The sequence below is a fragment of the Neovison vison genome, chromosome 3 (genome assembly GCF_020171115.1).
Source record: "Neovison vison isolate M4711 chromosome 3, ASM_NN_V1, whole genome shotgun sequence".
Taxonomy (NCBI): Eukaryota; Metazoa; Chordata; class Mammalia; order Carnivora; family Mustelidae; genus Neogale; species Neogale vison.
Genome location: NC_058093.1, coordinates 159,740,326 through 159,764,566, shown reverse-complemented (window position 1 = coordinate 159,764,566; position 24,241 = coordinate 159,740,326). Strand labels below are relative to the sequence as shown.

General features: G+C 46.5%; 1 protein-coding gene across 5 annotated transcripts in view; it reads left to right on the top strand.

Annotated features, from left to right (window-relative positions):
- FHOD3 (formin homology 2 domain containing 3) overlaps positions 1-24,241 on the top strand; it is a 456,738-nt gene that overhangs the window by 69,315 nt on the left and 363,182 nt on the right. For all 5 annotated transcript variants that reach the window (XM_044243141.1, XM_044243140.1, XM_044243139.1 and 2 more), the window contains exon 3: positions 422-486. In XM_044243141.1, the coding sequence (XP_044099076.1) occupies positions 422-486 (65 nt within the window). The remainder of the gene's footprint in view (positions 1-421; positions 487-24,241) is intronic.

The following is a 24,241-nucleotide window of genomic DNA, read 5'->3' as shown; positions in this document are numbered from 1 at the left end:
AGCAAACCAGCCTTGTGTGATGACCCCGCTGTGTGCCTTTCTTCTATATTCAAAAAGGGTAAAAGTGGTCGAGCAGATGTGTGTTGTTACATTCCAGGGATCCCACTGGATGGGCACGGATTTTAAGGTTTTCCCAACATGGTCAAGCATGAGCGCATGCTAACTGTGCGGATGGAAGGAGTTGACGAGACTGCACTCACAAGAAAATGTGTGTGCGGTCTCCCAGCGTCCAACCTCCTCGTTTAATTTTCTGTGACCTCACACTCTTTCAGGGTAGATTCTCATTCTGTTTAGGTCCCTGCTTACCTTGAGTCTCTTGGACGTGGGTGTGCCAGAGCCTTCAAGCTGACTGACAGCATGTGGGTGTCGTCGTGGCGACCGCTCTGATACCCGTGTCTGTTTTGTCTTCCATCTCCATTAGGCGGGGCAAGAAGCACAGCATCATCCTGAGGACGCAGCTGTCCGTGAGGGTCCATGCCTGCATCGGTGAGTGACATGTGCGGAAGCGGGTACTACCATACGCCCCCCAGTGGGATCAGATGTGTGCTAGGAAGTGTCCTTGAAGCAATAAAATACTTAGGGTTCTGCTCTCTACTTGGATGAGCCCCCGTCCCAGACTGTTAGTTTAGTGAAGCCATTTCCGGCAATGGTTTCCGAAGCTGTGTTTCATGCTGACTTCCTTTGCTGTTCGGTGAGTGAATGAAGCTGGAGACAAGACAGACTGATGATGAGGTTCTTTGTGGGGCAGTGTCTGTGGGACCCTCCAGCCAGTTGAAGTGATCTTCATGTGCCATGTGGTGGCTCTCCGCAGCTCCCTGTGGGGCCGTGGGGGGGTTGAGGCTCCAGGCCACAGTCAGGTGACAGGAGGGGATCTCTCGGGTTTGCGTAGGATGGGGCATACGTAGATCCAAAGCAATATGGTGTCGAGGGGATGTATTTGTGGTTCAGGACGGTTTGCGAGCGGTCACATAGGAACCCCACTGGGGCCTTTCCTACAGCCTTTTCCTGTACCTGTTGGTTTCCCCACCTACACGTGTGGGGTTGAATGGCAATGAAAGCAGTTACTGATGTGAAGTAGACCAATTTGTGTGAGGCCTATCTAAAACCAGGGCCTGGTTTCCTCCTGGCATTGGGAGGCAAGTATCTGGTGTCATAAACAGAAGAAAATTAAAATTCACTTTATACATAGGAGTTTTTCATATCCAAATCATTTTGCTTTTATATTAGCTTGTGGTCTTAATTCAGAACTCTCATGAAGAGAGCACAAATCCTTGTGTTGAAGCCTAGTCTACACATGGAGTGTGGGGACTGAGTGGAGTGGGAAGCACAGTTTCTGGTCCTTTCCCTTCCTCCCTGCTTCCCTGTTGGAGACCCAGGCATGGGGTGAGGAGGTGGCTGAACGTGGAGGGGAATCCATGTAATTTTAGGTCACCTGGTGTTACGTGTGTGAGGCCGTAAGCGTCTCCAGTGACAGTCTGACCATGTGGCTGGCAAGGAACCAGATAGCAGGTTCTTCAGCCTCAGGGTGGGAGGGTTCCTAAACTTGACGGAAACCCAGTGAGATCTGTAGAAGTTCTGCAGTTGACTGTTCACTTCTCAACTGCTGGTGGCACCGAGTGACCATGAGCCATGTACTCTAAAAATATACACTAGATATTTAATCCTTCACTTAAATACCTGCTTTACCCTGTTTCCTGTTATTTCATATATATATGAATCATGTCTACCTGAAGAAAAGGCCTGTGACCTAGGACTTCTGATAACCTCACCTTCCCCCACAACCAGATCTATAGCAAATTCCAGTATGTGCTGAATCCTGTTGGAGTTAACTATTGGCTGAAGTATAGTTGATAACCTGTAGAGATTTGGGACATGAGGATGAAGTGGTATTTCCCAAGATAGTAGGGTGGTGGAAAGCATAGTAACACTAAAAATGGGTAGATCGGAATCCTAATGAACTAATTCCTTCTATGTAATTCACTTTTTGTACTTAGATATTTCAAGTGCAAAAGTTTTTTAAAACCAGCCTCTAGGTTACTGACTCACTGCATTAACTTAGGTATTCTATAGTCTCATGTAATCTCTGTACCATGTAAAACACATAACTTCTCCCCATAGCACGTTGAGCACCAGGAGCCTGTCCCACGCTTTCCCAGGACACGCGTGCCTTCCTGCTGGAGGGATTGACATGGGTGCTGACAGGATCAGGGGCTTTGTTCCCAAACCTCCTTAAAGCCAACTGCCCTTGCTTTTGGATTGAAGTAATTGAATGAAGTCATAGGCACATATCCTATAAACTAATTCAATAGGAGTCTTAAAAAGTCACTGCTTTGAAAATTCATTGTTTTGGACAAGATTCAGAATTGGTGACTACTAAAGCATTTGTCGACATAAGTGGGTGACAACAACTACAGAAGTTGGAGTAGTGCAAAACTGGAAGGGCTGGGGCACCTGGGTGGCTCAGTGTGTTAAAGACTCTGCCTTCGGCTCAGGTCACGATTCTAGGGTCCTGGGATCGAGCCCTGCATTGGACTCTCTGCTCAGCGGTGAGCCTGCTTCCTCCTCTCTCTCTGCCTTCTTCTCTGCCTACTTGTGATCTCTGTCAAATAAGTAAATAAAATCTTAAAAAAAAAATCTGGAAGGGCTATAGTCTTCACAAATGTCTGTTCTTGCTTGACTTCACAGAAAGTGAGATGGGAAATCCCGGACCTCCTTGGTGGAGGAGTTCATGAAAGAAGGTCCACAGAGAATTCTAGTTAGTAGACCCTTATCCAAGAAAGCTCACGGCTTGAAAGTAGGTGTGAATGTGTGTCTCTACTGTGCTCTGTGCCCAGTGTCTCAGCATAAGCAAAACCAGGATGATCATGTCCTATAGCTGTACATTAAAATAAAGTCTTAAGGGGTTTAATTCTTTAAAAGGATTTTGCGCTTTGATTCTCATCATTCGTTACCTCAGCCCTACTTATGTTGAATGGAAGGGTTTGACTGTATAAAATTATCATCAGTACCTAAGAAGGCAAAGTTTTTCCTATGTAATAAAAACCCCTCTTTCTCGTCCCATTGCCTATTATTGGCAAGATCTGGAATAGATTTATTATAATAGCACTAAATATTATCCTTGGGTTATGTATAGAAAATGGAATGTATGCATCATGTGTATGAAGTACCAACCCCCATTGTGACATATTCTTTCCCTTTCCAAGTGGCAATATTAGATGAGATTTCTTTGGGATGAAAAACCCAAACCTGGAACAATCTTCAGTTGAAATGACAAAAAGAAAACATGACAAGAGGGGAGGCAACCTTTTTCACATCAGTTGGTTGAGTTCTTGTTTCTTTTCCCGATGACTTCTCCTCCTTGCCATTCAAGCAATGCCTATCACAGGCATCGGACAATCAGTGTTCCCTTATCCCTGGCATCCATATACCATCTCCCCAGAGACCCCCTTCCTACCATGAGATTGGACTGGAAGGATCCAGGGGTTTAAAATGCTATCAACTAAATGTCTCCAAAATGGTTCTTACCCCCTACAACATTTTCTCATTCACTCCTGCTTTTATTAAGTTTTTTAAATTAATGTTTAGAATCCTGCATCTACCTTTGTAGCAGGAAACTTTAAGTATTTAACTACGTGTGTGTTGATGAATTGGGAGTGACATGTTGTTGGAATTCTCCAGTGTTAACTTTGGAACTCTGAACCCAATGGGAACAAGAGTGGAGTGGAGCCTTTATGGTCCGCAACTGAACAGACCTCACAAAATATGAAGCCCGTCAGGCACTGCTTGAAGGTCATGGCTGGCAGCTGACACAGGCCTTTTCTGATAATGCAGCAGGGCTGAAGCAGAAAGCTGGAATGAGGTCTCGGTATGGAGAGATGCTCCTCTCCACTGTGATTTTATTTCTTTGCATGGTTTTGAGTATGACCACTTGATGTAACTTGTAGCAAACAGTGCATGACTTGCCTTCCAAATCTAGCTTCACTCCTCAGAAAAACCCGTGGTCCCATTGTAGGCATGAACTTAGATATGGACGGAAAAAAAAAAAAAAAACTATGACAGGCATGTAAAGTCTGCATTTTTATGAGGTTAGCTAGAGAAAATAAATTTTTGGTCTCTGCAAGTGATCCTATTTCCAGACACCAGGAAAATGTTCAGAGGGCCAACTGGCTCTGATGACTCAATCTCCTCTTGAAGAGAAAAGGAGTGGAAGAATTTTAGGGGTGAGGGATGGAATTGAGGATTTAAAAACAAAGACTTGAAGTTATTAGGATCCTAAAGGTAGTATCCGAGTGTTTGCTACTGACGTGCTTTGGAGACATTTTTGGACTTAAAAACCTCTGTGCTTCAGTTTTCTGGACCAGATCCTTTCTTCTCATGAAGAGAACAAAGTGTCTATTGATTGCAGCCCATAAGGTAGACACTTCCAAGTATCCAGCATTGAGTTAAACAAAAGAGACGATTGGCTGAAGGTTGCAGAGTGTCATTTCTATGACAGTTGTGAAGGACGACCTGGGACAAAGGGTTTTTAGAGTCTTTAGAGGCATCTCCTACAAACTTAGGAGATGATGAGATCACCCATGAGGATAGAGATGAGGTAGGCAGAAACTGGCAAGGTAGCTGAGCTGGCTAATCTCTCCATTAGGTTAGTCTCCTTGATTGGTAAAGGTCAAATCACAGAGGACCCTTGTCGAGGTAAGAAAATCACTTTGCATCCCCCACTAATGCAAAGTGTGGTCCATTTCCAGCAACACAACAGAACAAGGTATCAGCTATAACTTGTCAGGGCTTCTCTCCTGAGCTAAGTCATGGAACTCTGCTTCTTGCTCTACTGTTTCAGTGAGGAGGTGAATGACGAATGGGGGCGGGGAGGGGAACCTTATCTCAAGAAGAACCTTCTAGTGCAGGAGTGACTGAGAAGATTCATCTCACATGCTAGCCGTTTTAGAGGTGGTGGCTCCCTGGGGCATGGTGTTGAGAAGGATTCTGAGGCTGTTGATTCTTGATGGGGAAGGGTCTTGGATCCATGCCAGCTCTTGTTGGTGGTGATGGAGGTGGTGTGAGTCTGTGGGGTAGGACTGACAGCTGAGGGGCCCCCAGTGAGATAAGTGTTCTGTCTGTGTTTGAATCTTCTCTAGCTACAGTGTAGAGGGCCCTGGCTTCTGTATTCAGAAGGCAGGGAGTGGACCTGTAATCATGACCCCTGACCGCACCCTACCCCTTACCTCCTGCATATGTTTTTGTTCTTCAATCCTTTCCTCAGGCTCTGCCTTCTTAGGCCTGTGCCTCAGCCTGGCTTGTACCCTCTTCCATCTTGCCAAGCTTTCTGACTAGGCCCAGTACCACTTTCTCTGCTTCTGAGCTTCTTTCTCCCTTAGTGTTACGTTTGAGCTGGGATTTTGTGTGGCTGAGCCCTTCTGGCCCTGCAGGGAGGCCTCCCTCCAACTGTTACTGATGTTGCACTTGCCCCTTGGGTGGGCTGTTAATTGGATTTCAATGTGGGCCTCCCTGCCTCTTGACTCTGGAATTCCCATGAAAACTAGAGGTTTCCTTCTCCAAACTGCAAAATGGCTTTTTGACCCTCTTGGGCTTCATAGCAGCTGGGTGGTATTTCTAAATTAGCTAATCAAGAGGAGGAGCCCCTTTGTGGGGGGAGGGGTGTGCTCAGACTGGAAGCCTGTATGGTAACTTAGGTGTCCTGCCCCTCTGGGTGCTGGGAAGGGGAGAGGGCCCACACAGGTGCTGCTGGCCCTATGTTATCTGAGGGGGCAGCCCCCATGCATCCCTGGGGTGACCATGGAAACCGTAATTGCAGCTGTTGTGATCAGAACACCCCCACAATCCCTCTTTCCCCTCCTGGACCCCCCTGCCCTGCTGTGTCTGACTCCAAGTTTTGGGCCTGAGCTTCTCGCTGATTCTGTTCTGCATTCCCCCAGCTGCTGCTCTTAGCCTGCTTCGGCAGACTTGAGACAGGGGCAGGGCTTCCCTCCTGCCCTGTTTGTGGATGTCATGATGGCTGAGCTCAGTGTCCTGGCTATGTCCTTCCTTAGTGGGGTTAGGCACCGTGGGTCACATTTCCTGTTTTCTTCTTCAATGTAGGGATCCATGGATTCTCCATAAACCCTGGAGCCCATCTCCTGTCCTGGCCTTTCTGTAGAGTGGCTGGCTGTGGCCTTGGCAGAAAACTTGGCTCAGGTTTGAAATCCTGCATCTACCTTTGTAGCAGGAGACTTTTAGTATTTAAGTACATCAGACCTCTCTTTTATACCCCACCCAGTCTGTGACCTGTTTTTTTTTTTTTTTTCCCTTAAATTTTATTTAATTATTTGACAGAGGGAGAGAGAGAGAGATCACAACTAGGCAGAGAGGCAGACGGGGGTTGGGGATGGTGGGAAGCAGGCTCCCTGCTGAGCAGAAAGCCCGATGCAGGGCTCAATTCCAGGACCCTGGGATCATGACCTGAGCCAAAAGCAGAGGCTTAACCCATTGAGCCATCCAGGTGCCCCACTGTGACCCATTTTTACCCACAGTTCTGTTCTCTAGGTAAGAACAGGCTCTCTGGGCTAATCAGATAAATAGCTCCCATCATCTGCTTCCTATTCATCTACCTCAGCTCCCAGGTGCGGACCCCAAAGAATGTCTAAATGTCTAAAAGGCCACTGGGTCCGGGCTGGAAAAGGCTGGCCTGTCAACCTTTCCACTCTGTGTAGGTGGTGACCTCTAAGGTAACATATGGCCAAACAGTAATTGACAGATGGGGGTCTCTCCAGCGCCCCCCAAGGGAGAAAGCATATCGGGAACATGCCTCTAGGTGATTCAACTGCCCAGAGTCTAGTGTTTAAATGCTGATGGCCACTGAGTTCTGTCACACCTGCCCACACATGCTGTAATCTTAGAGGACAGTATATAGATAAGTCAGGAATGATTTGTTGCCAGGAATTAGAAGAACAGTTACAGAATGAGTTTAAAAATGACTCTGGTGCCTACAGACATGCAGGTAAACACAAACACAGGGAGAGAAAAGGAGACACACCTATGCGATACTCAACATGAGAACCTTCCAGATACAGCTGGGATCTCGGGTCCACTATGGGAATTAGGAAGGAAGGAAAAATGAGCAAATGTGGATTGACCCACAGGAAAGAGAAACAGTTATACGAGGTCTCATAAGGCAGTTTGACGTCCCGTTTGTGCGCTTACCTTCCCCCTTGACTGTATTTAAACTGTTCATTCGTTGCCTCTTTAGGCCTTTGTTACCTTTTTACCTCTGAAGATCTTCGATTGTTGGATGATACTAGAGCATTGCCTGAGAACCATTACTGATGTTTACTTTGCCCTGTCCTAGAAACTGCTTCTATCCTTAACAGGAACATGACATCTGGCAGAAAGGGACTCCGGGGAATGTAGTCCTGGTTGCAGGGGGGATGGGGGGGGAACACCTGTAGCAGATGTTATGACTTTAAACCATGTGCTGGTGTCTAGACTCCAAAGTTGCTGTCCAGCAGGACCTTCAGTGTTCTCCAGAAAACAAGCCCTGGCAGGGAAACCACCATGCTTCTGAATGAGTTCTAGACTGCTGCTATACACTTTTTACTTACAGGTCTGAGCTGCAGGGGGATGTCATTAATGCAGGCTCTCGTGATGAACTCTCTGCACCTGAGCTTCCCCCATCCCCCCCGCGCCCCACGCGAAGAGACGGCTTCATTTTTTGTCATGGAACAATAAGAGTATGTTAGGAAACATAGCGAGTTGCTTGGTAATTACAAATTTTGCTTTCCAGAAGGCATGGGAGCTGAAAAGTAGGCTGGATGGCTTGCATATACCTTGCTACAGGGAGATTGTTCAAGGAGTAGATGGGCACCCCTGTTTTTCAGGTCTTGTTGAGGGACCTAGAAAAAAAAGTGGATTCTTGGGTGGGGATTCTTGGTGCATTTTAGCGATTCCTGTTGGGTTAGAAATACCAAATGGGAAATATTTTAATTTGGGAATCAAAACACATGGAAAGCATTAGAGCAACACGTGCAGCCAGTTCAAAATTTGATAAAAAGGAGGTTAAAAAAAAGGTGTTTGGGAATTGGTTATAAGTGCTGTAGTCTCCAGCTGAAATGCCGGAGTAGTAGCAACAGGTTAGCATAATTGGAATCTTGTCAGTATAATTAGTAAGAAGAAAACAGGGGCACCTGGATGGCTTAGTTAACTGGCTACCTTCAGCTCAGGTCATGATCCCGGGGTCCCAGGATCAAGCCCCACACAGGGCTCCCTGTCAGGGTCCCTGCTCAGCAGGGAGTCTGCTTCTCTCTCTTCCTCTGCCCCTCCCCTCCCACCCTCTCCCCCACCACTATGCTCATGCGCTCTTGCTCTCAGAATCTTAAAAAATAAAAAGAAGAAAACATTCTTTTAATTGTACTGAGAGGTGATGTGATTTCTTCCTATCCTAGGAACTGGGCTGTGCTGGGGTGCGCAGGAGGGGATCCATTTTCAGGGATTTAGGGAAATCTTTGTGGGACAAGGTACAGCATTTGGCCTGCAGTCGGTACTTCAATCCTTTCTTAGCCTTCCCACAAGATCACCCTTGAGATTCGACGGCCGGTTTACTACCACTCTGAGAATTAGGTAATGCATCTGCAGGTATTTCAAGTTGTAAAGTGCCATGAAGATAGAGAATTCTACTAAATTAGACTGTTTACTTTGGCCATTTTATTTATTTTTTAAAAAAGATTTTATTTTTTAGAAAGCATGCAAGTGTGCAAATAGCTAAAGCAGACGCCGTGCTGGGTGCAGAGCCCAGTGCGGGGCTCGGTCCTATCACGGAGGTCATGACGTCAGCCAAAACCAAGAGTCAGATGCTCAACTGACTGAAACACCATGGTGCCCTCTACCTTTGGCATTAAAAAAAAAAAAAAAAAAAGGTGATGTGAGTCATGGCCAGGGAGTAGCACCCTGGCAGCTGGGTCCTTTCCCACCCTCGGTTTCAGGGATCATCATGAGCCACGGGTGGCGCGGAGAGAGTGAAACTTGAATTTCTCCATTCTCCAACTCGTGCCCTTAGTGCTGGTTGTCCCTTGGCTCTTTAGGCTACTTGTATGGTCTTCAGCCCTTTTCTAGATATGTGATTGCAGAGCCCGGTGCAACCCTTCAGACCCAAAAAGTCCGAAGGGCTGCCCAACTCTAAACAGGTCTTTCAAAACATTTTCCCTAAGTGAAGTTTCAGTAGGCTTCCAAGGACAGTTTGCAGAGTTCTGGTGTGGTTCATGGATGGTCTTAGGGGAAAGTTAATCACCTGAGACAAATGGGTTTCACCCTTCAAGAGCTGACTATGTTGAGTTAGGCAGTTGAAATCCTTTCTTTCTGAGCTGGGGTCCTGACTGCTCTAGAAGGAGTCGGAGCGTTCACGTCCCTTCCAGGCTTCCATCCTGCCTGGCTGGAATGGCTTCTCTTTTGGGCTTCAAGCGGGGAAGACCTGATCAGAACTACCTGCTGTCAGCTCTGGTTTTAGGAGCTGTCCGAAAGGAACACAAGGGCTCTGGGCTGGAGGCTGTGAGTCCTCTTGCTCTTGGTTTGGAGGTCTGGTTCTTACTGGGAAGATATAGGAGGTAGGGTTTTTGTTCCAGGTAGCATTTAGCTCTTGAGCACTTGAAGGTGGACTGTTTTGTGTCTGGCTCACAGAAGTAGACCCCAAAGTGTTTGTTGATTAAGGAAAGCCGCTGTACTAGTTATTTATGATAAATACCTGACCTTCATCCTGTTTTTGGCACAGAGCTCCTAAAACACTTGAAATTCCTTAAGTGACAGGAGCAACAAAGGTGCCTTTTATTATGTTAATGAGGTGGCTTGGTCCCCACCTTAAGAATGGGGGGCGGGTTATGAGAAGAACCACCCAAGTGATGGAGAGCTGGAACTTTCAGTCCTATCCCTGACCTCTTAGCCATTGGTTTGGCTAAAGGATTCAGTCAATTGTGCCTATAATGAAGCCTCTGTAAAATTCCAAGAGGTAGGGTTCAGAGAACTTCCTGGCTGGTGAACACCGGGAGATTCAGGGAGAGAACATGGAAGGGCCATGCCCCTTTCTCATACCTTGCCCTATGCATCGTTTCCATGCAAGTTACATCCTTTTATAAGAAACTGGTGATCAAGTGAAATGGTTGAGTTCTGCGGGCTTCTCTATCAAATTAATCAAACTCCAGGAGGGATTCATTGGAACCTCTGATCAAAAGCTGGTAGATGAGAGGCACAGGTGACAACCTGGGTTTGTGATTGGCATCTGAAGGTGGTGGGCAGTCTTGGAAGACTGAGCCCTCAATCTGTGGCCTGTGATGTAATCTACCATTAGCATCAGAATTGAGTTGAATTATGGGGCGCCTGGTTGGTGTCTAATGCTTGATGGTGTGGGAGAGCCTACACACACGGATGTCGAAATTTAGTCCAGGAACCCAGAAGAGCCGCTAAAAGCGTCATGGTACTGATGCGTGTTGAATTCATTTACTTGAGCAATGAAATTGTTTGGTATTTTCTTAGGAAAAGAATAAAAAGCAGTAAGTAGAATGTGAAAGTAAATAGTAACAAATCTGGGGATGTGGGTGGAATGTCATTTTAAAGCATTTCTAAGAGTGCACTGGGTTCTGTGGGGGTGCTGTGCGGATCCAGAAGGCAGGGCCTGACCAGGCTCCTGGCCTGGGTGGCCCACATGTGTGCCAGGCAGGGCCATGTGACTGGGGCCTGAGGACTCCCTCACTACCTACCCTTTTCTCCCCTCAACCTTGTGAGGTCTGTCTGCTTATTTATAATGGTGAGGACCAGGGGGTCCTGGTGCTATCTCCTGGCAGTGCTGGGAGCCTTCATGGGGATAGCATGTATACGAGCAAGCACTGTTACCTTGGGCAAACGGTGGTAAACATCCTCGTCGTCGTCCTCACAATTTTGTGTTTTATTCCTTTACAAATAAAGCAAAGCCTAAATGTGATTATTTGGTTCTCAAAGAAAAAGCACTTCTAGACTATTGGATGTGTGGAGAGACAGAATGGACTTGGATGAGATTCGGGTCTTCCCTCCCATTCTTGAAGTTCTTCTCCAGCACTGGGTATCAGACTTGTATTAAACATTAGGGTAAGACCTTGTCGAACTCTTGAATATAAAACCCATAAATAATGCTCAGCTAGTGTTTTTGAGGTAGGATTTAGCTGCTCCCTCTTTCTGCGTGGTGGACAGACTGGAAACTGTAGGTCAGTAGGTTTCCATTAACATTATACTGGATACGATGGAATGGAGCTGGCCATCCCTCATCCGTGATTCCTGAGTAACCAGTGGCATTGTGGGCTTTTTGTGGTGTTCTTTTCTGGAACCCTGGTTTTGACGCATTTTAGAATGTTCCAGTGTTGGCAACATCCAATAATCAGCATGTTTACTGAAAAACTCTCCTCCTGACTGAAATTAAGTGGGTTTTGTGAGCGTGCAGGCAGCTTGATGCTCCCCTTCTGTGTGTTCCCCAAGGGTGTTCTCTGAAGGAACCCCCGAAATGGAGGGTAAAGCTTCCAAGAGTGTGCTCAGGCATTACACAAGACAGTTGGGTGCATGAAAAGGAGTGAAAACACCATAATGTAACACCAAGTGCTAGTTACATTGTGTAACTTCAAAGTGGAAAAATTTTGTTCTAAGCACTGTAAAAGTAGTCAAAATATTCTGTATGAGTTGATATTTACAGAACGGTCTGATAAGCTGTTGAAATTGCACCAAAAATATGTATATAATCTGTATGTTTTGTCTACAACTACTCTACTGATGGTAAACTTTGACACATACATAACCTATCACAGTCATTGTCAACAAATTTGGAGGATTTTTTTTTTTTTTTAATGACTTGTTTGGCCCAGGATACCTTAAAAAGCTGTCCCACCATTTCTGTGTTGGTGTTTCTCCCTTCCCGAGTAAGCTCCAAGGCCTCAGAAGCCACCAGGAAGCAAAGTGGAGTGGCATGGGGCACTTCACACTTCATCAGAAAGCCGTAAAACCAATTACCAGCCCATTAGGGACTTGAAAAGGAGCTCCGCAAAGCTGTCTTCCTTGGGGATTGCCAAGGCCCATCTGAGTCAGGGATGAGATTCATGTGTGGATTTTTCTTTTTCTTTTTTCTCGTTCCTTTTTCCTCCTTTTCTTTTCTTTTTTCCTTTCTTTCCTTATTTATTTATTTGATGGGAGATAGATTCTAGAAGTGAGGCATGTCTGTTGGGATGGCCTCACAGAAAGCCTCGAACAGCTCAGGTCAGGCTTCTCCAGGGTGGAACTGGTGGCCCGTGTGTTCACGGCAGGTATCGGGATGTGATCCTCAGAGCAGCTCGGTCTTGGGGTTCTAGTCGTGGCCCTGCCCTTCCTTGGCTGTCCTCCAAGGTTTGGTGTTGAGTTCTTTCTGGGATCTGACTCCAGGCCTGGCCTCCCTCAGGACTTTGAGGGAGCACCAGGCCATGGCAACTGGCTCGGGGGCTTGGGGACTAGAGAGTGCCGAGTCCACCGCTGAGTCCACCGTGGACGTGGGCCTCGGGGAGCACTTGGGAGACTCCAAGTGTGGAAGGACTCCAAATAAAGTTGTTCCTAGGATCCAAGATCAAATAGTGAAAACATACTAGTGTAGATACATACATCTATTTTATAGAACACTCCTTTGGTGTGTTTTCATTTTACTTATGTCTGAGGAGGGCAAAGAAATAAAACTAGATAAATAAAAAGCAGGTGCTCAGCCTGCCGTGGAGGGTGCTGCTTCCTCTTCAGGGGTGTCATCGTTGGGGGGTGGGGTGAAGGTGGGTGGGGGGGAGGAAGAGAGGCAGGTGGGATTTGAATTCTGGAATTGACACAGCTGGGCAGCTAGACCTGGGACATGGCGGGTCTCCCTGAGAACGGAGACCCTCCCTCTTCCCTCACGAACTGCTGATGGCACGGATGGGTCACGTGGCTGTCTTAGGTCAAGCGCCTGCTTTCTGGCTTCCCGGCATGATCCTTGCGAGCATGAGCTTTGCTGCTGTTGTGGAGAATCAACAGTGTCATGGGTGGGTTTGAAAGCGTCACCATCCTTTATGTGACTGTAATGTCGGCCATGGTCCGCTTCCCCCCAGGACTTGGAAAACAACTCTTCCACACTTAGTAATGCCTACTGGGTGCCACCACCGTGTTCAATGCCAGAAAGGAAATAGGTCTGAGGCTTTTTCATCTGCATTCATGATTCTAAGGAGAGGTGGTAGGCTTGCAATTTCCAGCTCTCCCAGAGCTCAGGATCTGCCATGGAGATCTGTGTCTGTCCACTGGATACCTGAACTTCGTCCCACATTTGTCTCCTAGGTCTCAGCCCCCTCGGAAGGACTCTGTCTCACTCCACCCCTTGCGTCCCCAGCACTGGGACGCTGACCATTCACCTCTTGCTTCTCCAGTTGGGTGACCTGTGTCCTGTTTCCCGGGGATGCTATGTGATCTTAAGGGTGGGGATAGAGGACCTTCCTCTCCCTCAGGTTGGAAGGGTAAAGAGGCCTTGAAGGAAGGAATTGGTTTCTAGGAGCCAATCCTAGAACTGCCCTGAGCCTCCATCTCCTCACTTGAACTTGGGGATGGAATTCATTTCAAAGTAGAGTTTTCCATACACCTTGGAAATACGTTTTTTGTCTCTTTGACAGTATGGTTACATTGAGCTTTCTCCTGAATCTTGCCTTTGTTGTTCTCCAAGGAAGTTTGTTCATAAAATTCTAATTATGTTCCTCATTTCTACCAATCCTGTGTGCAGAATCTGATTAAGTGTCAACCAAACTAAGCAGAGAGGAAACAAGCACCCACGTGCCTCCCAGGTCCATTGTTTCGTAGATAGGAACCGAAGGTGGACAAAATGTGTTCTGGGGACCAGAGCTCAGTTCCCCAAAAAGGCCCAGGATGTTGGAACAGGCAGCTCTCCATTCCTTGCATTGCTTTTTTTCTTTCTTTATGCCTTGAGGAGGTGAGCAGTCCCAGACCCAAGAACTGAAGAATTAATCTTGTTTCCTAATGAACTTACATAGTTACTGATTATTGTTCTTTCCTGGAGCAGTGATTTTTTTTTTAAGTACTAGTTCCATGTACACAATGGACCTAGGATGATATGCCATGGATTTTTATTTTCCTCTAATATGGGTACATCCTAGCAGAATCTACATCCTAGCAGAATCTTTGAATCCTTTTTTCCCCATCTGCAGTGGGAGCAGGGAATGCTCCTTGGGTCCTCAGGAGGACACTGTGGCTGCCCCTGCTCCAGCCAGGAAAGGATGGGTAGACATGGGGGAAGGCAGTGGGCCAGTGAGGCTCAGCCTCTCCCTTTTTTTGGAGTTTCCTACTGTGAGGATCTCTAAGATCTCTGTTTGGCCATGGGCGAGTAGCCTGTCCCCACAGCGGGCCAGGGGTCATTCCCTGAACTACTAGGAGCCTGTCTGGCCATGGGTCAGAGGTCCGTTCTCTCCTGGGTGGCATCAAGAGTAAGGCATCAGGGTAGCCGGAGCTCAGGAGGGAAAGAGCACAGTGTGGTTTGGACCCCAGAGCCGACAGAGCCGATAGGAGGCTCAGGAGCTGGGATTGTGAGTATCTTAGCTGGACCCCTTGCCCCGGAGGCATGGAGGGTCATTGCCAAGCAGCTCAGAGATGAGCTGTGTGCTCAGCACAAAGGGGTGGTGTGTCCAGAGTGGACAGACAGCTGCTTCTGCCTTTCTTGCCTCTGCAGCATTTTCAGCTTGGAGCGGCGTGGCTGTGCCAGGCTAAACTAAATCGGGAGGTGCCCTGAGCTGGCTGCTTTTTAAGGCTAGAGTATTTGAGGTTGAAGAGAGGGAGTGAGTCGAAAATAAAATGTGACTCTGTTGGCGATGTGCAGGCAGAGGCTCTCTTGGTACCTGCCGGTCGGGAAGAGACAGAGCCTGTTCTATGCTGGGGTCTTGTTCTGACCTGCGTCATGGTCCTTGTCCTGAGCTCGGCCGTTTTGATTTTTCTGGGAGCACGTTTTCTACTTAGAAATTTGTGGTCAACACTTCCTCAAGTCACAAAAATGATTTAGGGCATCATGCTCTGACTTCTGGCTTGGCACATCAGGGTGTGAACCAGACATGGTTTTGGGATGAGCGTGTTTGTGGCACACTTGCCTTAGAAAGTCCCTTTGTGAGTGACTGACGTAACAGGTCTCCGTCGCTGGCGGTGGTGGTTCTGTTACGCCTGGTGTGGTTCTCCACTCAACATTCTGAGGGGGAAGCGGGAAGCTAAACTATCAGATTCTGGGACCTGGAGAACTCATGGAACAGGTTTTATGGAAGCACTGATTGCAAAATTTGTGCGGCGGGAACGACAGGACCACGTAGATCAATACCCTGTCATTCACACATGATATCGTCTCGTAAAGGTCAGGAGGTCACCTCTGTGGATGGGCAATGATACTGCTTTAGCTCTCTTTCCTCCCACCTGTGAAAGGGGCCCCTGAGTACTTCCCAAGGAGTGACAATTGCCTGGCACTGGGTTATTAGGAACTGGAGGGTAGGGAGCCCAAGAATTGAGCTGTAGTCATTAGGGTTCTGTTTATGATTCTGGAGCATCTTCCCATGAGTGAAAGGCCTGGTTTCATGTGCTCAGGTCTCATGCTCTTGGGAGGGGACGCTTCAGCTGGAGGCCCTCGAGGCTTAGAGCCTCTCCATGGCCTGGGTTTAGAAGATCTTAGAGACCCTTGGCACATGAGCACCTGCTTTTGAGGGAGAGGGCTCATAGAGCAGGTGGCAGGGTCATTTTACCTGGGGTTGGCCCTCTGCCCACACAAGTACCAGGGCCCCTGCATCTGAAGGGGTGCTTCTTGGGTGCTTGTGAGTCCACATGGGGATCCCTCAGCTGGACTGGTTTTAGAGCCTTGGTTGGACCACCGAGCAGCTTGTGACTTGAGTAGGTGACTTCATCTCCTAGGGTGACTTTCTTGTAACGCTGTGGTCATCATTTCGTGCATCTCATGGGAGTGGTGGGGGGTCTGAATAAGAGGTCTTATGTCCTGCCCCTCCAGCTTCAGCTCTGCGGGGCTGCTGGGGACCCGTCAGGCCGTGGAGCCCCATGACTTGGTGCCCTCCGATTGTTGACTCCTCCTAAAACTTCTGGGCTTGGCTCCCCTACCCCGCCATGCCACAGGGACAAGGATGGGTGGCCTTCCGTGTCCCCTACAGATGAGACGGGGCACACGGAGTGCTTGTCACGGCCCCTGGCACATGGGTAGTGCTGGCTGTTGTGTGGCTGGTCCCACCCCAGGAGGGTTGGATGTTGGAGCTGGTCCGCCTGGTTCAGTTTCTCTTGCCTGCCTTTTCTCACTTGTGAAATGACACAATCAGAAGGTTGCTTGTGGTTAAAGGAGTTCAGTCAGGTGGTGAGAACCCCTCCCTCCCCCTCCTCAGGGCACACAGCCCGCTGAGAGCTCTGTGGACCTGCGGCGATGGGCTTCCCCAGCACAGCGCACGGTGGGCCTTAAGATACCCAGAGAATTAAGAATGGCAGAAGAGTCTGGGATTATGGTTAAGCTGAAATCCCAGGCCAGAGAGTTGTCTCCCCCACCCTTTTTTTTTTTTTTCTTTTTTTTCTTTTTTTCCTGAAAACCTCAGGATTCTCTGTAGTGCTAATATAATAGAGAGGCCAAGGCTGAAGAAGCTGCTCAAAAAGCCTGCTTCCCACTGTGCCAGGTCCTGACCCCCAGCCTCAGCCTCTGTCTGCTCCTCCACCCCTGCCCCAGGGAGGTGGCAGGGCTGCAGGCAGCAAGGGCCGAGGTTGATGGGAGCCAGGCAGGATGTAGCTCTTGCTTCCCGCTCTGGCCTTGTCTGCACGGCATGCTCGGGCAGCTAACCGGTACCCCACCGTGGAGCCCATTCCTTCACTTTTGGCTACTGTGATGGCACATGGGAAGGGCGGTTTTAAGGAATTACTGTTTTCTTTTGGAGATTAAGCTTTCATTATGAATGTAATTGTGGACACTTCGCTTTCTGGTACTTCCATATCATTTGCCAATTAGGATAATAGACTAGAGAGTCCCTTGGAAAGTGACAGGGACAAAGTTAAGCCTGTAACTGGGCTTGGGGTGTTGGCACATGGAACGTTCTGCCAACTGGAAGCAACATATATCAAGTCTGTCCGCAATGTGCATGTGTTAAGAGGTCTGAAAATATTCCTGACCTTTGAGAAAGAGAGATTAAAATTAGTAGGCAGCCATGCGCCAGCCAGCCCCGGTAGTTTGTGATGTGGTCATGCTGGAGCGTCTGCCATGCCCGCCACATGCTTCTGGGACGGCTGCAGGGCAGGAGGCTGCGCTGCTTAATTTTAGAATTCGGTAACGAGATGTAATGTTGAAAGCATTTATGGTGGGTCTGGATCTAATGTCATGATGTTGCCTTCCCTTTTCGGGAGCCTGGGTTTCCAGGGCTCTTTCTCTTATTCGCTCTAGAGCCATATTTTTTTCCCCTTGACAGTGTTGACGTTTTGGGAGGATACTTCACTGTGGGGGGTCCTGTGCAGTGTGCAATGTTGATCACCATCCCTGGCCTCTGCCTGCTGGATGCCAGTAGCAACGCCCCTATCCATGACAGCAAAAAATGTCTCTAGACCTTGTCGACTAACCCCTGGAGGGGAGAACTGGCTGCTTCTCCTCAAATTGTGGGATGAGTTGGAATAGGTGAAGCAAAAAGGTCAGGGCAGAGGAGAGGAGGCTGGTGTTGCTGCTCACTGCTAGAGTATTTCAGGGCGTCTTGGTGGTAAGGAGGGACTCCCGGGTTATAACTGAAGCGTGGTTGTGGGATGAGGCTTTGGGATGAGGCTGTAGCCTGATCCCATGATCAACCAAGGATGGTTGTATTTTTCCTGCTCCCCAAAATGATTAGAAGTGATGTATAGTCTGAAAACAACACAAAATAGTGTAGGGGCCCCTGGGTGGCTCAGTCAGTTAGGTGTCTGCCTCTGGCTCAGGTCATGATCCCAGAGTCCTGGGATCGAGTCCCGCATCATGCCTTGTGTTCAACAGGGAATGCGTTTCTCCCTCTCCCTCTGCCCTTCCCCCTGCTTGGACTTGTGTCCTCTTGATCTCTGTCAAATAAAAGCTTTTTTAGAAAACCAAAACAACACAAAATGGCATATTAAATATGGATTGTAACAAATCAGAAAGAACAAAGAAATAGGTGGTTCCAGGCATCAGGGTGAACTGGCTTCTGCAACTAGTCATTCACCATTCACACTAAACTTGCTGGTGGTTCAGTTGCCAATGGCGACCACTGCCTTAGAACCTAGATGGGGTTCTTTGTGTGGGGTATCCCTTTGTGATGTTCTAGAGGAAGAAACCAGCATCTTGGCTTTGATTTAGATTGTTATACAAAGGCACAGAATGTTTTTAACTACAAGTTAAACAAAAACAAAACCCACCCAAACCATGTTAACATGGACATTTCTTTCATTGAGTCTTTCTGAAAAAAATGGAGGAACACTTAAAAATCTTGCCTCATTGGCCTTAAGGGTATCTTTTGCCAAAAGGCTGTTTTTGCCAAACCCCTTTCTGAAGCTCAGCTGGTGCCCCATGGAGTCCGGCGGACCTGGGGGGCCTAGGGGTGGACGGCAGCTGACTTGGGAATATGGTCATGCATTCAGTTTAGGGCAGGCTGAACTGAGAATAAGGACGAGATACCTTGCTGAGAAAGATGGTTCTGGAGGCATGTGGAAGGGGAGAGGTGGGCTGCAAGTTTAGGGTTGCTTGTGATGCTGCACACAGACATAGGGGTGGATAGAATTAGGATAGCATAGGGTTACCCATTCACAGAGGTCCCAGAATAGCAACACTATTACCACTGGCAATATAATTACCTCCAAGAGTTAAATTTCTTTCCTTTTTTTTTTTTTCCTGCTTTTACTTTGCTCACGTGTATAGTTCCAAATCTACACTATCAAAATGTAGAGCCATTTCAAACTGTCCCGTTCATTTGAGTCCTAGTTTCCTCCTTGGTGCACAAGCATCTTCTTGTTTAATGTTCACCGCCAACACTTATGTGGACACCTTTCTAGTCCTTTTGTGTGTCCAAAGCTCACTCCCTAGTTAGGGAGTCCTTGAGGTCCAAACTGTTTTCAGGGATGCCTGGGTGGCTCAGTTAGTTAAGCGTCTTCCTTCGGCTCAGGCCATGATCCCAGGGTCCTGGGATTGAGTGTCACTTGGGACTCCCTGCTCAGTGGGGAGTCTGCTTCTCCCTCTTCCTCTGCCCCTTTCCCTGCTCATACTCGCTCACTCTCTCAAACAAAATCTTAAAAAAAAAAAAAAACACACCCAAATTGTCTTTGTAATAATTCCAAAATGTTGTTTTCATCCCCCCACCTCATTCTGTCATGAATGTACAGTGGAGCTTTCCAGAAGCTTCTATGTGACTTATGATCTCACAACAAATAGATAGTTGAGTCAGGCTGTCATGTATTAGGAGAGAAAGAGATTTACAAAAATAACAGTGATACTACTTTTTTCACAAATTATTCTTGCTTGGGAAAACAGTTGTTTTTCCTAAAATGTTACTTATGATATTATAAAACATGTCTGTTATTTTTTTTTGACTGGTAAACCATTTAAAAACTTGTTTTAATTTCTAAAAGGTAACTTATGTGGTTATCATTCACATACACAAAGCTCTTTGGGCTCCTCAATAATTTGAAGAGTGTAAAGAGTCAGAGATGACTAAAATATTGCTAAAGCAAGTCTGGTGGGGGCACTTGTTGGCTCAGTCGGTTAAGTGTCTGACTTAGACTCAGGTCATGATCTTGGGGTCCTGGGATGGAGTCTCACACTGGACTCCTTGCTCAGTGGGGAGCCAGATTGTCCCTCTCCCCCTGCTCATGCTCAATCTCTCTCTTTCTCTCTCAAATGAAAAAGTAATTTAAAAATGGTCTGGTGATAATCTACTCTTATTTCCTTCATAAGTCACCTGTTTTTGCTTAGACACCCTCTTGACACTTCCCCTTACCTCCAATTCTTTAGTAACATTCAGTAATCAGATGGTATCTTGATGTAGGGTCTCCCAGGCCAATATTCTCAGATGCAGAGTGTGCTCTTTCAATATGTATTTTCAAATACACGTGTTTTTTAACTTTAGGAAAGCCTTCTTATATTCTCGTTTTTTGTAGTGGTTCTCTTGTTTGGCTTTTTGGCTTCAGGGACTCCAGTTTTCTGTATGTTAGATCTTCTTTGTCAACCTGTGGTGATTCACTTTGTTTGGAATATTGTTCTTTTGAACTAACAAAGTCCTCATTTAAATTTACACATGTTTTAAAGCATTATCTGTTCATTTACTCAGATGTTTCTTCTAGTTTTATATGTTTGAACTGATTTTTTAATTTCAAATACCTGAGTTCTGTCATTTCATGTCTAAGTTTTCCTAATTCTGATTTATATTGTTTTGGTTTTCTCTGTATCTCTCATCTCACTTTTTAACAAGTAGGTATGGCTTTATTCTTTAGGTGTGCCTTTCTGGCATGCTTTCATCATCTGTAAGGTGGTCATTTGGCTCCTTAACTGTTTTTGCCCTCTAGTAACTCTGTACGTGATTTAGTGTTTATACTTTATCTTGCTCATTTTTATGTGAAATTAGTTTTCCTAAACTTTAAGAAGGTGACTTGGTTCAGTGTTGTTTTCCTAACATCAGAGAGCTCCCATATCAATTTCAGTACAGAGTTCAGGGACTTGGCTGGTGGCAGTCTTAGACTTCTGGGCTCCGTTCCTGTCTATTTTTAACTGGATCATCTCTTTCCTCCGTATTGTTCCTATCTTGCTCAGTTTTGATGCCACTTCCAGTTTTTGCATCCTGGAAGGGTGCCCTGGCAGCCAGTTTTAAGAGTTCACAGGGGCTAGGACTTCTCCAGATCATTCAGTCCCAACCATGGGCCGATGGATTTGCCTGGTAGAGGATTGGTCAGTACCCATCTCAGTTTCTGTTGCTGATCTCAAGTTGGCCTACCATACTGTCCAGTGAATACCTGTTAGCTATTTTGGGTTCTGTTTTCATGTCTGTCAGATGTCTCATTGTTTCCTCTGTTTTCTGCTAAGCGGATAACAGTACCATGCATGTCTTAAGGATACTGGTGGTTGTCCTCACCAGCTTAAATTTTAGTGTTTTGGGGTTTTTCCCTTACTCTCTTGTATTTGACATGTGCCATTTTCTTAGAAAAGATGTTATTGGGGTTTTTGTTTCATCTGGTTGCTTTTTAAATGGCAGAATATTCTTAATGTTGTTACTTAAAATTGTTTACCTTTGTGTAACAAAGTGCTAAAAATGACAGTGAATGGTTTGAAGATAGAAGGTTCCTTCTCTATTGTGTAAAAGAATTCAAGGCAGATGCACTCCAGGGCTGGTGTGGTGGTCCCAAGGTCATTAGAGACATAGTTTGCTCTTTCCTGTTGGCTCTGTCATTCCTGGCATAACCCCTTAATGACGCCTGTATTTTAAGCAGCAGAGAGGAGGGAGGGCTGAGGAAGGGCCTTTCTGGAAGTTTCTGTGTACATCGGATTAGCCAGAATTGAGTTCTGTAGCTGGAGAGAGCTGTTAAGGTGTCCTGGAAATGAATTCTTTTAGTAGGCTTCAGGGACACTCTCAGGAAAACCAGATTCTTCTCACGAGAGAGAAAAGGAGAGTAAATACCGGGGTAGGCAACTCAGGCAAATGAACCTTTCCTGCCATGTGCGTGAACAAACATAACAAAGGTGAATAAATATATAGGAAGTTAGAAAGACATTTTGAGTATGATACTGATCTCTAACATTTTTCTTATTAAATTTATGCTATTCTGCAAATGAGAACAATTCAGTGCTATGCATTGACCTTGTACAACTTTTGGGCTGCTGATGGCATCTCCATGCAGATCTTGAATCTCTTGGTGGGAGGGACAGGTCACTCTGCTATCTGCTTTTCTAGGAGTAATTCCTAAATCACTGTCCTATCAGTGTGGTGTTATGCCAACTCCTGAGTACATCCATGCTGCGATGACTGGATTTAAAAGATTCTGTGGCTTCTTGGTTTATTTAGATAGGTAAGTTTCCATATAAGCCATTAAAATCTATGTATCATGACAAAAGTGCTGGGCGAATTTTCCACATTCTTCCTGAGGCTGGAATGACCTCGTGGGAGTTTCTGCAGTTCCCTGACTGACTGGAGTCAAAGAACTTGGCAGAATCTGGGTCTGATGTTAGGTTGGAAAATTTGTTTTGGGCTCATGTTTGGGAAAAGTGTGTGGAGCCACAGATGGTCTTTGGTGCTTGGGTGTTGAGAAAACACATTCCCTTTGCCATTCTGTGTGTATCGGCCATTGTGAATAATGTACTTGTGAATATTGGTGTATAAATCTCTCCTTGAGACCTTGCTTTCAGTTATTTTGTGGACATAGACACAGAAGTGTTGTTGCTGGACCCTTGAGTCATTCTGTTTCTCATTTCTTGAGGAGCAGCTGTCTTGTCCATTGTGATGGCACTGTTGGACGTTCCTGCCAAGAGTACACAAGTTTCCAGCTTCTCCACACCTCCATCAAATTTTTAATTTTTTTCTTCGATTGCAGCAATTCTAAGGAGTAGGAGCCAACAGCTCACTGAAATTTTAATTTGAATATCTGCCATTCTATTTTTGAGTCCTTTCTTCCACTCTCTAGGTGGAGAAATTATAGGGTATTGTGTTAAAAGGATATTTGTTTTGGAATATTACAGGTTTTCAGGTGGTGCTAGTGCTGTCAGCTGGGCTGGAAGAAGCCTCCTGGGTGCTTCACAGAATCATTTGTTCAACTTGTGCACTGAGACCGTTACCTCATTGTACTTGCGCGGTGGGGCCATGCGTCTTTTGCAAAAATAAAATACAGTGGAAGTACACAGGCTGCAGTAAATTGCCTTTTTAGAAAATCTTCAGAAGCATGAGGGAAATATTTTGGCTTTTTTAAAATGCAAAGGTGTTGTCATGGCGTGCTTGCTTAAAAATTATTTGCTGTTTATCGAAAATTAAAATATAAAAATCCTGCTTAAGTAGGTGAGATACTGAGCTCTGAATTCTGTAACACCCCATACTGATTTTTCTCCCAGCTGAAGTTGTGATGTGTAACTAATATCTTGATACCGTTTTCATCAGGGGTGGGGAGGTTGGGGGGTGGGGGGGCCCGGGTCCCTCAGTGACCATACAAATTAAGTGTTTTGGGTCAGAAACATCCAGTATCCTCGGTAGAAAAATGGGCATGTTTTTTCTTAAATAGATGACTGATCTTTAGTAAAAGAGTATGCCTTGGCTCGGTTTCTTCATAATTTCTCTTTTGTTGTCCTTTGTGCCCCGTCTTTCCTGTTCATTCCTTTTGCTTGGTTAGAATCTCCATATTTGGAAATGCGTTACCCCCACTCACCCACTGAACCCAAGCCATGCTTGTTTGCAAGCCTGTTTTAAAGCACACACACTTGTAAGCAAGTTATGGACCATTTACCCCTTTAACCACTTTTTTAAAAAATAGAAAAAACACACAGGTGATCATCTCCGCCGTTGTGGACTGTGTGGTTCAGTGGTGTTAAGTAGATTCATGTTGTTGCGTAACTATTACCATCGTCCGTGTCCAGACCTATTCTCCTCCTGCTAACAAAAACTCCATACCCGTTCAACAAGTACTCCCCATTTCTCCCTCCCCCCAGTCCCTGGCAATCACCATTTTACTTTCTTTTTCCATGGCTTTGACCACTCTGGATTGCTTAGAAAAGTGGAGTCTTAGAAAAAGATGGAAACAGCATTCCTGCTCACTTCCCATGGATGGGCAGCACATTAAAAAGAAAAAATCAGGTTGGCTGCTGGCTGCCCCCTACCTCCTAGGTCTTGAGTGGAGACCCCAGGGTCTGCTACTCAAGGTGCAATCTCGAGACCAGGGTAGAATGTGCTCTTCCGGCCCCACTGGAGTCTGCTTTTTCTCCCAGGTCCCGGGTGAGTGGTCGTGGGCACCTTCAAGCATGAGAAGTGCCTTGCAGCGTGATGAGGGAGGGAGGCCTCCGGGAGGCTGGGCAGGACACCTGTAGCAGGGGCAAGGGAATGGCGCGAGGGAGGTGCTTTTCTTAGTACATCTATAGAGATGAGAGTAGGACCGGTCCTGGGACAGTGAAGTGAGAAGGGGGTGGAGGTCTAATCTTATATGACCAGAAAGTGGCTATCTGTGACCATCTCTTCTGGAGCAGAATCCTTCTGTTTGTCTGCAGAGGATGGAGGAGAAGCTGTAG